General features: G+C 33.1%; 1 protein-coding gene across 2 annotated transcripts in view; it reads left to right on the top strand.

Moving 5' to 3' along the window:
- CenB1A (Centaurin beta 1A) overlaps positions 1-18,080 on the top strand; it is a 627,189-nt gene that overhangs the window by 169,724 nt on the left and 439,385 nt on the right. For both annotated transcript variants that reach the window (XM_090408048.1, XM_090408046.1), the window contains exon 7: positions 8,270-8,453. In XM_090408048.1, the coding sequence (XP_090264174.1) occupies positions 8,270-8,453 (184 nt within the window). The remainder of the gene's footprint in view (positions 1-8,269; positions 8,454-18,080) is intronic.

Below are 18,080 nucleotides of genomic sequence, written 5' to 3'. Positions count from 1 at the left end.
TGGAAGAAAACCACCATGCTCCACCACAGCAAATTCAAGAAAGAGAGACTTTTCTTAGAAGCAGCAGCAGCAGCTCTCAAAAACCAACCAAATCTCAATAAATACGGTTGCATTAAGCTTCCGAAGATTTGGGAAACACTCATCACCAGAGTTGCCACCTTACATTCCAGGCCACCTACTACTGCCCTTAGAGGGTGCTCTACCTAGATAGGACTTTAGTGTCACCCACGTGGTTGGGCTTAGTATTGTTTGTTATTTGTGTATATGTTACATTAATTGTTTTTGTAATCCCCGTAGATGTCCTAGTGACTAGGACGAAATATAGGAAGTATTAAATTCTATTTTAATTCTTTTTGAGTGTTGTAAAAAATCCATTAAGCCTCCAACATGATGTCCTCACAGCACTTAAGCCTCTACACACTTATAAATCACCCGTACCAGCTCTCTAACCTTCCCTTAAATTATTCACACTGGATGCACTCATTACCCCTAAAGGCAAATTATTCAACTCACTCACTGCTCTGTGAGAGAAAAACTTAGCTCTTATCTCTTTCATCTTCCATATAACAAAAAATTTCATCAGATGATATGCTGTCACACCCATTTGGAAATCTCTATACCTGCATCATATCACCTCTCTTTCTCCTGTTAACCAGAATCTATAATCTATATACTTGCAGTCTGTCCTCATAATCTAAATCCCATAATCTGGATATAATCTTTGTAACTATTCTTTGCACTCTTTCCATAGTTTCTTTATCCTCTTAGAATCTAGGAGACCAAATCTGCACACATTAATCTAGGTGTGATCTTATAAAAAGGCAAAATGACTTCCTTATCCTTACATGTCAAGTTTCGTTTCAACATCACAATTATCTTCCGAGTTGTATTTGAAACTTTTGCTGTGTGACCATTGAACTTCAAATTCCTATCCATCATATGCAAAGATCCCTAGCATCATCAGTTTCTTGTAGCATAACCCTACTAATATAATATCCACTGGAAATCTCATCACTCCAAAGTGCTTAACTTTACATTTACTATACTAACATTAAACTTACAGCCATTTTCATTCCCAAATTAACAGCAATCATTTTGTAAGTGCTGGATATCAGTAGCATCCTTGATTGCCCTATCTTTTCATCATCAGCAAACAATTGCACATCTCTTGTTAGACCCTTCCTAATGTCATGAATGTATAGATACAACAATGGCCCAAGGACTGAATTCTTATTATTTCCATCTTGTTCTGTCATCTTAAGAATTCAGTCCTTGGGCCATTGTTATTGTATCTATACATTCATGGCATTAGGAAGGGTCTAACAAGAGATGTGCATTTGTTTGCTGCTGATGAAAAGATAGGCAGGGCAATCAAGGATGCTACTGATATCCATTACTTACAAAGTGATCACCATATGCCCACATGTTCTTTCCTCATCTTCCATATAATAAAAAAATTCATCAAATGATATGCTGTAACACCCATTTGGAAATCTCTACACCTGCATCATATCACCTCTCTTTCTCCTGTTAACCATAGTCTATAATCTATATACTTGCAATCTGTCCTCATAATCTAAATCCCATAATCTGGATCATAATGGGATTTATTTATAAATCCCATAATCTGGATCATAATGGGATTTATTTATAAATCCCATTATGGATCTTTACATAAACTTTGTAACTATTCTTTGCACCGCACCCTTTCCATAGCTTCTTTATCCTCTTAGAATCTAGGAGACCAAATCTGCACACATTAATCCAGGTGTGATCATTGACAAACAGATACAACAGCAATGGCCCAAGGACTGATCTTTAAATCTGGCAAATTCACACTCATCATATACCAGTTTTTGATATCTGTTTGTCAATGATCCACTGATCCAAGCCAAGAGTTTATATTCAAATCCCATATTCTTCAGTTTATGCAACAGCCTTTCATTTGGTATACTATCAAATGCCTTAGCAAAATCTAACATTATCATAGTGTATCCATTCCCTTTATCCAACTCAGCTGTAACATTGTTATAAAATATGAGCAAATTGCTAAAACATGACCTTCCATTAGTAAACCCATGCTGCTTCTTGCAGAGTATAGCTTTCTGTCTACCCATTTCAAGTTCTTTCCAACTTCTCTAACATCTTCACTACCACACCAGAGATACTGATAGGTTGGTAGTTAGACACAAGAGTTTTTGCACCATGCTTGTACAATGGGATCATCATACATTTCTGTGTTATCATTCCTGAGCTGAGACTCAGGTTATATAAACATGAAAATCATAGCCAATTCATCTGAACATTCCTTTAGCAAATATGCTGATTTTCTGTCTGTCCCTATTGACAAATTCTTATTCAGGTTATACAACATTTCTTCAACCTCATTTTCCTACACCTCTAAATCTTTATCCAATGTAGCAGTAGCTCTGTGCACCATGTTACATACACCTGGTTAATATATATTAGCAAAGTTTGCACTCATTAATCGAACAATCTCATTAGCTTTTGACACTAGAGAGCATTCAGTAAAATTATTCTTCCACGATAATTTTTTCTTTTACTTGTGGCGTTATGATAAAATTCTTTTGGATTGCCTTTAGCCTGCATAGCCAATTTCTTTTCATTCTTTGATTTAGCTTTCTGCACAGTACTCATTACTTTTCTGGCCTGCACTTTATATATTTAATAACTCCTCTCATTCATATTCTCATGATATTCTTTCCACATCATCATCTTTTTCTTGTGGATCATTTGCTTAATAAGATTACACAATCATTTCACTCTCAACCTATTTATTCTTCGAACACTCGGGATACATTCAGATACTGGCTTATTTAAGCACTGTTTCAAAAGATTTCCATGCATTGCTAGCATTTAACTGACACCAGGGGACCAGAGATTGTATTCTCCTAAGTTGATCATAATTTCCAGCTTTGTAGTTCAGCATGTAACCTGTTCTGATGGTAACCATAAGTATAATTAATCATACTGTGCTTTAAGTAGCTGAAATGTTTTATTTTTTTAGTTTCTCCATTCATGATTCAGTTGATATTTTCAATGTTTCTGCCTATTTTCATTGTCTTTGTTTTGGTATTGCTGATTTTCTTACCAAATTTATTACGACAGTTATTCAGTTTAGTCAGATAATTTTGCAGACTTCTACAGGATTTATTTAAAAGTATAACATCATTTGATTTCTGGTTTAATACTGTTTTCCTTCATAATGTGATCCATATAGATAATAAATAACAGAGGGGATAATGTACATCCTTGTCTTACACCAGATTTATTATCAAACCATCTTCCAGTACTTCCTTGAATTCTAACTGCTGACTTACAACTCAAGTAAAGACTAAGTATTGTTTGATATAATGCTCCATTGAAACCACATAACCGTAGCATTTTGAATAGCTTTTTTCTTGACACCTTGTCTTATGTCTTTCGCAGATCTACAAAACTTAAATACAGATCTTTGTTATATTTCCAAGATTTCTCAACTATTTGTTGTAAAGTGAAAATCTGATCCTGACAGTCTCTATTTGGCCTGAATTCAGCTTGATCTTCACCAAGCTTGCCTTCTATAACCTTTCTCAAGTATACTTGCATAAATCTTACCAGGAACACTCAGTAGGGAAATACCTCTGTAATTCTCACATTCAATTTTATTTCCCTTTTTGTATATGGGTACTATTAGAGCTGTACTCCAGTCATCTGGAATTTGTCCCTCTGTCCAGGCTTTCTGAACTATGCATTGCAGCCACTGCAAGAAGACTTTCATACCTCCATACTTGAGCATTTATGGTCGAATATCATCTATTCCAGCTGCCTTTCCACATTTGATGGCTTTTTCTACTTCAAGTATGGATATGATGTTCTTACCAAAGTCTTCCCATGACTTTTGTTTAGCTAGTTTTGCACAGTAGTTAGCTTTCTTACATTTGTCTCTGTATTCTCTAAGAGCACAAGCTGACTTATTTGCCAGGAACTTTCTATATGCTTTCTTCTTTTCCTTCACTGCCTCTTTAACTTCATGTGTCCACCACAGAGTTCTGATTGTTATATTCTTGCAGACAACCTCATGCCTCTGGCAGAATCAATCAATGTTTTCTTCTGGAATTGTCACTGAATCTCCAAGGTTCCTGTTCTCAAACTCTTTCATTTTTTTCTTGAATAATGTTTGTGTAATGTTTAGTCTACAATTCACATCTGAGAGCTGCTGAATTTTTATTCGCTTTAAAACTTTCTTACATGTTCTTCTTTTCAATATGAAATTCAGTTTTATCCTTCTCAAGACTAAATAGTGATCACTTCCAATTTCAAATCCGCTGTACACTTTAATGTACTGAATCAGCGAGAAAAAAAATATCCCTATAAAGAATAACATAGTCAATGCGAGTTTTCTTATTCCTTGCCTCTTCTCTCCATCTAATTTTTTTTGTTGGAATATTGTGTTAGTAATAACCAGTCCAAGTCCTGAGCAGAAAGTCAACAGGTATTTGCAATTATTTTTAGCTTTGCTCTTTTTGATATAATGCTCCATTGAAACCATATAACCGTAGTATTTTGAATTGCTTTTTTCTTGTTATTTATTTATTTAGCACCTTGTCTTATGTCTTTTGCAGATCTACAAAACTTAAATACAGATCTTTGTTATATTACTAAGATTTCTCAACTATTTGTTGTTGGAGAAAAGAGCAAAGCTCTTTTCTCCAAATTTCCCCAAAATATTTTGTATGTGTGACAGTCATTTCCTACTCTGCTATTTAGATCCCCAACAAGGACCAACTTTTCCTTTTTCATTGTGTCAGTTGATTTTTCTAAAGCTACTGACAAAAAATTCTTCCACCTTATTTCTTCTACTTTCTTATCCCTTGTAAAGCCTCAAAAAATTCTTCTACCTTAGTAGAACCTTCTGTGGGATCATACGCACAAATAACTCTCATTGTCCAGTTCCCCATTCTGATATTTGCCCACATCACTCTACTTGATATTGCCTGCCATTCAAGAAGATTAGCCTTATATTTTGGTTTGAATACTATAGCTGTTCCTTCTTTTCCCTGATTGTTATTGCCTGAATATAACATTTTGTATTTATTGCTTAGAAAGATCTCACCAGTTTTTGTCTTTTTTGTTCAGTCACCACTATTATATCGATCTGGTACTTATCCAATTCCTCAGCCAGTTCCATTTCTTTGCCATTCAGGCTTCTTATGTTGATAGTACCGACCTTGAACTCTGATGTTGATTTAGGATGTGTTTCAGGATTTTTCCAGTAGCTGACTTTTTGCTGTTTTCCCTGGTGAAACAATATTGTCCTTGTTTAACCGGGTGACGCTCCAGCCTGCATGAAATTCTCTGATGTTGTACCATCATTTTATTTGTGGTTTAAGCCAATAAGAATTCAATTTGGTCAGCTAAATCCCAAATTGTCAGCTCATCCTCATTCATTTAGTATCCAAGTAGATACCTAACAGGGTGTTCCACGAAAAGGTGAGGATTGGACTTTAGGTCAGAAGCCTGGTAGATTCGCTACATTCCTTTAAAGGCTATGTGGAGGTCTCCTCTCAGTTATACAGCTTCCCTTAAACACCTTCCAGACATTCTGAGGTCCAAATCCAAAGCATATTTTTTCACCCCTTTGCCAGATATCTAATCATGTCCGAAGCTATTCATATCTTTATCACGTGTGCATGCCATAGCTAAACTTTCACACAAATTTTTCCCATTCCTCCTGTGATGATCTAATATCAACAACAATACTATTAACATCCCAATATGCAATTTTTCTAGGCTTCTGATGCCAAATGAATTCAATGTATTATTATATATTTATATAATAATTATATATACAATATTATATAACATATAATCGATATGTATTTTTAATTGCATTTCCGATGAGCATTTTCTGCTAGCAATGCTGTCATTATTTAATCTACTTGAAAACCTTAGGCGTTGGATGTTATTCATTACTTATTTTAATGGTATTACAACACTAAAGAAAACATCTTTGATATAAAGATGTTTATTAACTGTCTTATATTTCACTGGATTTCAGACCTACATCTTCAGAGCAACTCAACATGTTACAGTTTACATGCAACAATGAGTAAGTGAAACAATTCAAATTGTAAGAGACAGAAAGATCTAACATTATTTGTTTTTCCTCTAATGTTGTATTACATATGTCATTATAATTTGTATTGTTTTATACATCCTTTTATAAATTAGTTTTGTTTGTTGTTGTAATGCTGTCTCTGTTTCATTTAGCAACCTTTCGAAGTAATTACTCAAGACATCTGGAATATCTGTAGTTTTCATGTCACTTATAAAATCTGATTCCTTTTAACAGCATTATTTTCTCTATTTCTAAGTTTTTAGAATATTTTGTAACCTTCCCAATAATTATTGTTTAGCTACTTCTACACAGTGCTTCCCTTTCATACATTTTTCTCTGTATTATCTTTCAATATGCTTTCTCTGTTCCTTCAGTGCATCTTTAACTTCCTTAGTCCACTACAGAGGAAATAGGCATGAAAAAGTCATTCCACATATGCACAATGCAGTGACATTTATCATCAGGTGCAAGTAGTCTGGATAGATTTGCCTACATACTCATTGCACATACAATCACAGACAAAAATTTTGTGTACCATAAAACACATGGATCCTTTAGTTGAACTGTTGTCTTTCGACACAAAAAATCTGGTTATCTGAATAACAACTACCATTGGTGTTTTGGCAACCAAAAACAATTTGGTTTGAAAAATATTTTCATTTAAAATATTGGCATTCCTTTGTAGAAATCCTGTGTATAAATTGAAAAATACATATAGCTCATTGCTTAACCAATACATGGCATTAGGAATTGATTTGCTATGTGCTAAAATTAGTTTCGCTGGTGCATTAGAAACTCACAATTGTTAACTCTGAGGATCCAAAGAACAGATTTGGTGTTGTGAATTTATTTATTTTTTAGAACTGCCTTGGTGCTGTGGCATTTTTTTGTGGTTTGCTGTAGTAAGGGAATTCACAATTATGATGCTTAATGAGAAATGAGTGTACATTGAGGAGCTAGGTAATCAGAAGCTGCAGAGATCTGTATGAAGATCTCTTAACTCAGATATAGAAGTCTTTTGGTTAGAAAGACCTGGATATCAATCCTGCCTGAAAAACAAAGAACTTTTATTGGTACAAAATTAATAACGGAAAAAGCTCACGTACAAACATTATTTAATAGTATAATTTTCACCTGTGTGTCACAGGCATCTTCAGTACATTAAGCTCAAATTAAACAATAACTGACAATTCCAAAAAGCATCACCTAAGTAGCTGGTGTAAGATAACTAAAAAGGTCAATAACTTTCCTAAAAATAAAAAAAAAAAATAATAAAAAAATCAATACAATAAAAAGTTAGGAAAGATTAGCTGATTTGTAAAATCATCTAATCTTTCCTAACTTTTTATTGTATTTATTTATTTATTTATTTATTTATTTATTATTATTATTATTTTTATTTTTTTTTATTTTTAGGAAAGTTATTGACCTTTTTAGTTATCTTACACCAGCTACTTAGGTGACGCTTTTTGGAATTGTCAGTTATTGTTTAATTTGAGCTCAATGTACTGAAGATGCCTGTGACACACAAGTGAAAATTATACTATTAAATAATCTTTGTACGTGAGTTTTTTCCGTTATTAATTTTGTATCGCTATGTCTACTCACGGTATACCTCTTTTAAAACTTTTATTGGGCTTTTCAATTGGAGGTGAGATAGCTGGTCTCATGTACATATGACAGGTTTGCCTCCCAGAAACTAAAGTTTTGCATCCTACAATTAGGCAAACCATCTAGTAGAACACGCTTAATTTGCATACAAAAATAAATAAAGAAAATACATATTTAGAGATAAGCCTAAACAGGTTATCATAAAAACTCAGTTACAAAAACTAGTCTGGGTAGGCCATGGATTTTTAAAGGCTTGTATCACAGATTGTTATCATCACAGTAATATGATCTTTTTTCATTTGTGTAATTGAGTTAATTGGATACTACAAAATGACCATATTTCTTGATAGCATTAATTTTATCTACAAACTGATATATTTTTTTTTAAATATGGAGATGTAGATACAGCTGTATATTTGAGATTTTTATTATCATTATCAAAGATTTTAATTACTAATTAAATTTAAAATTAACAAAAAATAATATATAGCTCCAGTTTTAATCTTTCATTTCTTTTATGGAAATTTGATCTTTTAGGGATGTTTTTCAAGCTAAAAATACCAAAAGATATTTTGAAAAGATCAGTGATGAACTGGATAGTGCATTACTTCGCAACTCTCAAGTGCCAAAATTCAAAGTTCATGAATGTGAAGAGGCAAATAATGTGTTAACAGCTGTGAAATCCTGTTTCAGACATACCGCTTTGGACTACGTTCTTCAGGTAATGATTATATTATTATTATTAGTCAGTGATATTTAGTAATTTTTTATATATTTACCAAGTATGCAAGTAAGCTTAGTTGTTTTCTGAAGTTTTCATTTTTCACTACATATATTGGTAAGATATTTGCTATATAAAACTTTATTAAAAATTATCATATACATTTTACTTATTTTACTACTACAAATTTAACTTATTTTATTACTACAAATTTAACTTATTTTATTACTACTTATTGTAATGCTACTACAATAAATTTATGATTAATAAACTGTGTATTATATACTTCAAATTTGCTGTTCTTATTCCACAGACATAATCACACTATGAAGTCAAAATATCAGCAAATATATTTTTTTCATGTACTTTTAATTTTCAGTTTTTCTTACTAGCAAAGAATGAGTATGCCACTTTTTGCTTTACAAAGAAACCACTGATCATTGTAATTTTTGTTATTATTATATAATAAGTACTACCCCCCTTATCTGAGGATATTTTCAATGTCATAAACAAAAATGAACAAATTACAGGTGAAACTCAGAGTCCCACTGTGGACATGGATATTTGTGATTGTGGATGGCATTAGTTTCAATGACGACGGTAGTTGCGATTTGTTGTAGTTGGTGGATAGAGTGGCTGAGATGGAGAGTTGTAGAGTAGGTGCCCTCTCTCTATGAGTGTTTGGACTCCTTGGAGGTGTCAAGTAATAATTATAATATTAATATTTTCACCACTTGGCCCCATGGCTATGAAACATTAAATACATTCCTAAGCCACCTGAACAAACAACACAAACATATCATATTCACCATGAAAATTGAAAACAACTCTCTTCCTTTTCTATACATGCTTGTCACATATCTTATCTCAGGTTGCCTCTCCACAGTCTACTCTACTGCAAACTTACACACAGCCTAAAGTTTGTAAAAAAAAAAAAAAAAAAAATGGCTACAATAATAAAAAAATTCCAACAGTATTATGGTGTATCCATTCCTCTTGTCTAGTTCAATGGTAAAATTGTTATAAAATGAGCAACTTCCCTTAGTAAACCCATGTTGCTCATTGCAAAGTATGGATTCACTGTTAACCCATTTCTAAATGGGAGCCCTAACCAATTTTTCCAAAATCTTTACCACCACCACTCCTGAGATACTATTTGGTCGATAGTTGGATACATCAGTTTTTGCACCACCCTTGGAATTACCATACATTCTCCTGAAGAATCTTCCTTGTTCTGAGACTCATATTAAACAGCCCGATCAAAGGAATAGCCAGTTCAAATGAATACTCTTTTAGCACATATGCTGATATCCCATCAGTTCATATTGCTGAATTCTTATTCAGTTTTTGCAACAGCTCTAATACCTCATCCTCATACACTTGAGTTTCTTCATCCAGTGAAGAGGTAGCAATGAGCTGAGTGTTGCATACACCAGGTTGATAGCTTTTAACAAAATGGGCACTCATTAGTTGATGACAGTGCTGATCCATCAGAAAGTAATGACATTCATAAATTATGGAAACATGAAGGAATGACATTATCCTTTTAACAATTCTCAATTGAAATAGCTGGTACCACAGAGTAGCAACAAGACAAGATTTCTGAAAAAACAAACCAGCTTATGAAGAAACAAAGAGAAATGAAACAATCAAATAACCTACAGAATAAAACTGAAAAGGCTGATTTGTGCAAAAAATCAGAAAACGTATCGCACAGGAAATAAGAAAATTCAGTTATAAATTCATACAACAAACAACTGAAAATAACTGTAGTCTCAGAAAAAAAAAAGCCAAACAACAATTTATGAACAAAAATAAACAACCAGTTTATTTTTGTTTGTTTTTATTTAATACACATATTTATATATTCAAATTAAATATATAAATAAATATTTATATAAAATATAAATTATATCATATTTAATCATAAAGGATAAAGAAAAAGGTCCAAAGCCAGAACACTTCAATCAATAACCTGCTTGCAAACAACTTTTAAGCTACTCATAGGCATACTAGCTGACAAAATATACAGCTATCTTAAAGCAAATTCTCTTTTTCCAATTGAACAAAAAGGTAGCAGCAAAAATTCAAGAGTTACAAAAGACCAATTGCTGATTGATAAAATGATTCTAAAAAATTGCAAACATAGAAAAACCAACCTTCATATGGCTTGGATAAATTATAAAACAAACATTTGATTCAGTACCTCATAGTTGGATTTTAAAATGCACAGAACTATTCAGTATTAGTGAATAGTTCTGTGCATTTTCTGTGCAAGTATATGCTCTGAAGAATGAGGAAAGAAGATTCTGAACTGTTTTATGAGGAACTACAACAACAGTTAAATAAGTGTAATAAAAACGACTATATATTAATTGCAGGCGATCTTAATGATAGAGTTGGAAATAATCCAATCATGAATAACAATTTTCAAGAACTATTAGACTTCTGTACTTTCAATAATTTTAAAATAACCAATACTTCTTTTTTTCAAAAAAAAAAAGAATATAAATTAATATACTTGGAATGGCAGATAATTGATTATATCATCACTAATCAGAAACTAGCTCCACATGTGAGATTTAAATTTTTTCAGATGAAGTGAAAGTTTTTCAGATCATTATTTAGTAGTATCTAAAATAGAAATACTAGCAAAATGGAGAAAGGAAGTAAATAAGAAAAAAAACAAGAAATAGAACAAGAATACAAAGTATATTTGTTACGAGAAGAAAGCATTAGAATGCTATTTCAATCACGATTAACACATTTCCTAAATCAGTGAAGATACAGTAGAAGAATGAAAAACTTTAATAAAGAAAATCGTAAAGCAGCCTTTGAAGTACTTGGAAAAAAAAAAAATATTAAAAAGAAAAACAGTAAAGATCTGGAACACAGATATAAAAAATGCAATAAAAGAAGAACAAATCGCATGCAAATCACTGCTTCAAAACCATACAAAGGAAACAGAAGAAATATACAAAAACAAAAGAAACATAGCTAAAACCATAGTACAAAAAGCTAAAAAGCTCACCAAGATTCTTGGGACAGATTTATTAATAAAATAGGTAGGCTACAAAATATTGAGGAAATTGTACAACAAAGAAAGAGATACGGCACAAATTAACACAATACAAGAAAACAATGGGTAGAACATTATAAGAATTTATGGTATGACGCAAATTTAATAACAGAAAATAATAATAAAAAAGAAATCAGTACTGATATAGAATCAATAAAATTGGAAGAACTAAAAAAAGCAATAAAGGTATTAAAAAAAATAGAAAATCAATTTGAAAATAGAAAATTCATGTATGCACAATATATATGTATTAAAACAAATTATTGAAAAAAGACAATTTAATTTAGAGACTCATATGACCTTTATAGATTACGAGAAAGCTTTTGATAAAATACACGGAGAAAATAACTATGGAATATAATGAAAAAACAAGGATATCCATTACATTTGGTACAAGCTATACAAAGTTTATATAATGATACAAAAATACAGTTACAGTTGAATAATAAATTAACAGAAGAGATTGAAATAAATGAGGGTGTTAGGCAGGGATGTAGCTTATCTCCAACTCTATTCATTATATATATATATATATATATATATATATATATATATATATATATATATTGAATAGAGTTGTTCATATATATATATATAATGATAAACCTTTTGGTGTCACGTTTTTTTGAAACGTTTTGAAACTCAGGGGCTACCCTGAGATTCGAGTCATCAGAATTCAAGGAGAACTGGCCTACCAGTCCGGAACTTGGGAGGTTGGGTGCCAGGGGGGCATAGCCCCCCCCCCCCCCCCAGTATGTGTGTGTGTGTGTATATATATATATATGTGTGTGTGTGAGACATACAAAAATATTTTGGGAAAATTTGGAGAAAAGAGCAAAGCTAATAATAATGGCAAATATCTGTTGGATTTCTGCTCAGAAGACATGGACTGGTTATTACTAACACCATGTTCCAACATAAAAATGTGCACAAATTCACATGGAGAGAAGAGGCTAGGAATAAGAAAAGTCTCATTGACTATTATTGTTGATAGTGATGTTTTCACCCTGGTGCAGGACACCAGAGTGTACAGAGGATTTGAAATTGGAAGTGATCACTATTTAGTCTTGAGCAGGATAAAATTGAATTTCATATTCAAAAGAATAACATGTAAGAAAATTTTAAAGCAAATAAAAGTTGAGCAGCTCTCAGATGTGAACTGTAGACTAAAATTCACAAAGATTATTGAAGAAAAAATGAGTTTGAGAACAGGAATCAAATCTTGGAGATTCAGTGGCAAACTCTGAAGAAAAGATTGATTCTGCTAGAGAGGCATGTGGTGAGGTTGTCTGCAAGGATAAAAAAATCGGAACTCCCTGGTGGACACAGGAAGTTAAAGAGGCAGTGAAGGAAAAGAAGAAAGCATATCAAAAGTTCCTGTCAAACAAGTCAGCTTGTGCTCTTAGAGAATATAGAGACAAATGCAAGAATGCTAAACACTGTGTAAAAGTAGCTAAATGAAAGTCATGGGAGGACTTTTGCAAGAATATAGAAAATAAATATCAAGAAGGTGGCAAAATATTCTGGAGGTTGTTGAAGAAGCTTAGGAATGGAGGAAAGAGTGTTGTAAAAGGAGTTAGAGATGATAAAGGTGAGATAAAAACAGGAGAAAAAGATATCCTTGAAGTATGGAGTAATTACTTCGAAAAATTGCTAAATAAAACAAGCAGTTAAAGCACAGTGGTAAAAAACACTCAACAAGCATACAGTCAGGAATACATATCCATACTTGAAGTCGAAAAAGCCATCAAAGGCTTGAAATGTGGAAAGGCAGCAGGAGTAGATGATATTCGACCAGAAATGCTGAAGTATGGGGGGTATGAGAGTCTTACAGTGGCTGCACTGCATAGTTCAGAAAGAGTGGACAGAGGGACGAATTCCCGATGATTGGAGTAGAGCTCTTATAGTACCCATGTATAAAACGGGAAATAAAACTGAACGTGAGAATTACAGAAGTATTTCACTACTGAGTGTTCCTGGCAAGATCTATGCAAGTATACTTGAGAAACAGTTGAGAAGAATTGTGGAAGAAAAGCTTGCTGAAGAACAAGCTGGATTCGGGCCAAATAGAGGCTGTCAGGATCAGATCTTCACTTTACAATAAATAGTCGAGAAAGCATGGAAATATAACAAAGATCTGTATTTAAGTTTTGTCGATTTGGAAAAGGCATATGACAAGGTGCCAAGAGAGAAGCTATTCAATACGCTGCAGTTATATGGTGTCAATGGGGCATTATATCAAGCAATACTTAGTCTTTATTTGAGTTGTAAGTCAGCAGTTAGAATTGAAGGAAGTACAGGGAGATGGTTTAATGTTAAATCTGGTCTGAGACAAGGATGTGCATTATCCCCTCTGTTAGTCATTATCTATATGGATCACATTATGAAGAAAAGTGGTATTAAGCATTATATCAGAATTGGAGATGTTAATATCAGCACTTTGCTTTATGCGGAAGATGTTATACTTCTAAATAAATCCGCTACACATCTGCAAGATTCTCTGACTAAATTGAATAGCTGTTGTAATAGATATGGTATGAAGGTCAGCAATAAAAAGACAAAGACAATGAAAATAGGCAGAATCATTGAAAATGTTCAACTGTGTTGTTATGAATGGAGAACCTGTGGAACAAGTAAAACATTTCAGCTACTTAGGCACAATTTTTACTGAAGAAGGTAAATTAAATATAGAAATAGACAACAGAATCAGCAAAGATGGCATGGTGGGAAGTCAATTGAATAAATTCATATGGAATAAGAGAGAAATTAGTCAGAACACTAAATTAGCTGTATACAAGACAGTGTTCAAACCAGTTTTAACTTATGGATCTGAGAGCTGGATCAGAAGTAAAACACTTGACCATAGTCTAGAGACCACAGATATGAGAGTCCTGAGAAAGATTAGAGGCGTGAACAGATGGCATCAATGGCAATATCATATTAAAAACGAGGATATTAGGAAAGAACTTGACATAGTCACATCCAGGAATGCGTTAGCAGAGCTAATCTCAGGTGGTATGGTCACTTGAATAGAATGGGCAAGGAAAGATTAGCAATGCACGTGTTCTGTGCCAGGTTGGCAGCAAAACGACCCAGAGGAAGACCAAGATATAGGCGGATTGATACGGTACAAAGTGCCTTAGACGATAGAAATTTAAGATCTGATAATGTTGGAGTCTTGACAAGTAACAGACTGATTTGGAGGAAAATTGTAGATAGGAAGTTAGTAATGATATATTTTTTTCCATGTAGTACTATCATATCCTGTACACCCCTTGAGGGTACATGGCAGGAATTTGATGATGATGATGATATATATATATATGAATAGTCAAGTAATATATATATATATATATATATATATATATATATATGACAGAATGATCATTGACTCGGTTAACATACATAGTTTTATGAAAAAAAAATTGAATGACTAGAACCGAGATTTAATTAAAAAGATTTTAATATAAACACACTACTAGTTTCGGCCTGTAACAGCCTTCTTCAGGTGACATTATAAAAGAAAAAACACTAAACATTGAGGGTTAAAAGACTATGAACAACATAGACAGTCTTTATACATAATTAGCATTAAAACGTTGTAGTTGTATTTGAAGCTGTTCTTTCATTTGTTGCATTGTTGGGAGAGTGCGTGCTTGCTGCATCACGTGAACGCCAGTACATGATTACAGCTGAATGACTATCCGGGAAGTTGTAGCTTAAGTTGTTATTTAGATGAACAGGATTGAAGATGATTTCTCTCGATTCCACAATTTTTCTCTCTATTTCGTCACTGCAATGGAAGATGTTTGTAGATTTTTCCCAGCAGACTTTGTGACTTTGGTTATCATCATTAGGATTAGCCGAGAAGAGGATATGACTTGATAATGCACTTGCTCGCTGTCTCTTGTAAGTAATGTCTCTCATGTGTTCTTCCATACGCATTTCGACAGATTTGTCTGTCTGCCCGAAATAAGGAATATCGCAGTCACATAATATTTTATATACGCCAGGGTATTTGAGTTGATGATGACAAGGTTTTGGGTGGCTAATTAAGGAACGGATCTTTGGAAGTGGAGTGAACAAGGTTCTGATATTGTATTTTTTTAGAACTTTTGCTAATTTATGTGAAACAGTACTTATGTAAGGAATAGATATATTGCTTTTGAATCTATTTGTTTCTTCTGAGTGATGTCTGGGAGGATTAAGAAGGAATTTGTTAATGATTTTCTTGGAATATCCATTAACTTCGAAAGAAGTTTTCAGATGGTTTATTTCTGTAAGCAGTTCATTTGGATCATCAAGAAGAGAACGGGCTCTATGTCCCAAGGTGGAAATTATTCCAAGCTTATGAGGAGAGAAATGATGGGATTGACTGTGCAGATATCTGTTGGTATGTGTGGGTTTTCTATATATCGATATTTTTAGTTTACCAGCAGAAGAGCGAGTCAGTTTGACATCAAGAAAAGGCAAGGAATTATCCGTTTCAAGCTCGGCAGTAAACTTAATACTTTGATGTCGGCTATTGAGATGTTCGAGGAAAACCATAAGGGATTCATGTCCATGGCTCCAAACAATGAAGACATCATCCACATAACGTTTCCAAACTTTAGGTGTTAAAATAAAGGAAGAGATAGCCTTGGTTTCAAAATCTTCTAAGTAAATATTTGCAAGAACCGGAGATAAAGGATTACCCATAGCCAGTCCATGATTTTGTTTGTATATATTATCTTGAAATTTACAGGCTGAAACTAGTAGTGTGTTTATATTAAAACCTTTTTAATTAAATCTCGGTTCTAGTCATTCAATTTTTTTTTCATAAAACTATATATATATATATATATATATATATATATATATATATATATTAATGAGATTATTAAAATATGGAAAACAACAGCAACAAGATATCCATTTAAACAGAAGAACTGTTATCAATACAATTCTGTATGATCAGATTATATTAGAAGACAATGAAGATGACCTTTAAAAATTAGTTTATGAATTAAACAAAATAAGCCAATGATACAATTTAAAAATTTCACAAAAGAAAACAAAAGTCTTGACATTTAAAAATCAGGATCTTCCAATTCTTTCACTTCCTCCATGCCATGAAGCAAAGTTCCTACAGTATGATAAATCTCATCCCTTTTTATCTAGCCAAAGTGCATAACAACGTCATATTCCCATTTTTCATCTTAATGCACCAGCCTATTCAGATCCACTTACAAGAACATCATGTCAAAACTTCGTGGTATTGCTCTTTCTAATTTAGAATCATCAACAAACAACTGAATATCTACTCTCATGCCTCGAACTATATCATTGATATATAAATTAAACAGCAGTAGTCAAAGCTAATAATAAGGACAAATACCTGTTGTATTTCTACTCAGGACACGGACTGGTTATTACTAACACAATGTTCCAACATAAAAATGTTCATAAATTCACATGGAGAGTAGATGCAAGTAATAAGAAAAGTCTCATTGACTATGTTATTGTTTATAGGGATGTTTTCTCACTGGTTCAGTACATTAGAATGTACAGAGGATTTGAAATTGGAAGTGATCACCATTTAGTCTTGAGCAGGATAAAATTGAATTTCATATTGAAAAGAATGTCAAGTAAGAAAGTTTTAAAGCGAATAAAAGTTGAGCATCTCACAGATGTGAACTGTAAACTTCTTCTTCTTTGAGTGCCATCTCCTATCAGAGGTCGGCGTCCACCTTGGCAAATTTTGAACGATTCTCAGCTATTCTGAGCAGTCTCTCAGCGTTCATACCAGTCCACTGTCTGATATCTACCAGCCAAGATTTTCTTCGTCTTCCTTGTCCTCTTCTTCCATTTATCTTCCCTTTTATAATCAATTGAAGTATCTTATATTTTTCATTACGAAGAAGGTGACCAAGATATGCAGTTTTCCTTCTTTTTATGGTATCTAAAATTTCACGTGATTTCCCCATTTGTTTCAGTACTTCCTGATTGGACATTTTTGCTGTCCATGGGATTTTTAACATTCGTCTGTATAACCACATCTCAAAGGCTTCAAGTCTTTTTATTGATGTTGTCTTCAAGGTCCAAGTTTCTGCACTGTACAGCAGTACAGACCATATATAGCATTTAACCATGCGTGCTCTAAGTTTAAACTGCGGTTACACAGTTATGAACTGTAGACTAAAATACACAAATTCAAGAAAAAATGAGAGTTTGAGAACAGGAACCAAACATTGGAGATTCATTGGCAAATCCTGAAGAAAACATTGATTCAGCCGGAGAGGCATGTGGTGAGGTTCTCTGCAAGGATAGAACAATCAGAACTCTGTGGTGGACACATGAAGTTAAAGAGGCAGTGAAGGAAAAGAAGAAAGCATGTAGAAAGTTCCTGGCAAATAAGTCAACTTATGCTCTTAGAAAATACAGAGACAAATGTAAGAAAGCTAAACACTGTAAAACTAGCTAAACAAATCATTGGTAGACTTTGGTAAAAACATAGAAAATAAATATCAAGAAAGTTGCAAGATATTCTGGAGGCTGTTGAAAAAGCT

The sequence above is a fragment of the Typopeltis vanoorti genome, chromosome 18 (genome assembly GCF_054136105.1).
Source record: "Typopeltis vanoorti isolate ZY-2024b chromosome 18, IOZ_Tvanoo_1.0, whole genome shotgun sequence".
NCBI lineage: Eukaryota > Metazoa > Arthropoda > Arachnida > Uropygi > Thelyphonidae > Typopeltis > Typopeltis vanoorti.
Note: the sequence above shows the minus strand (reverse complement) of the source record. Positions and strands in the feature narration are given on the sequence as shown.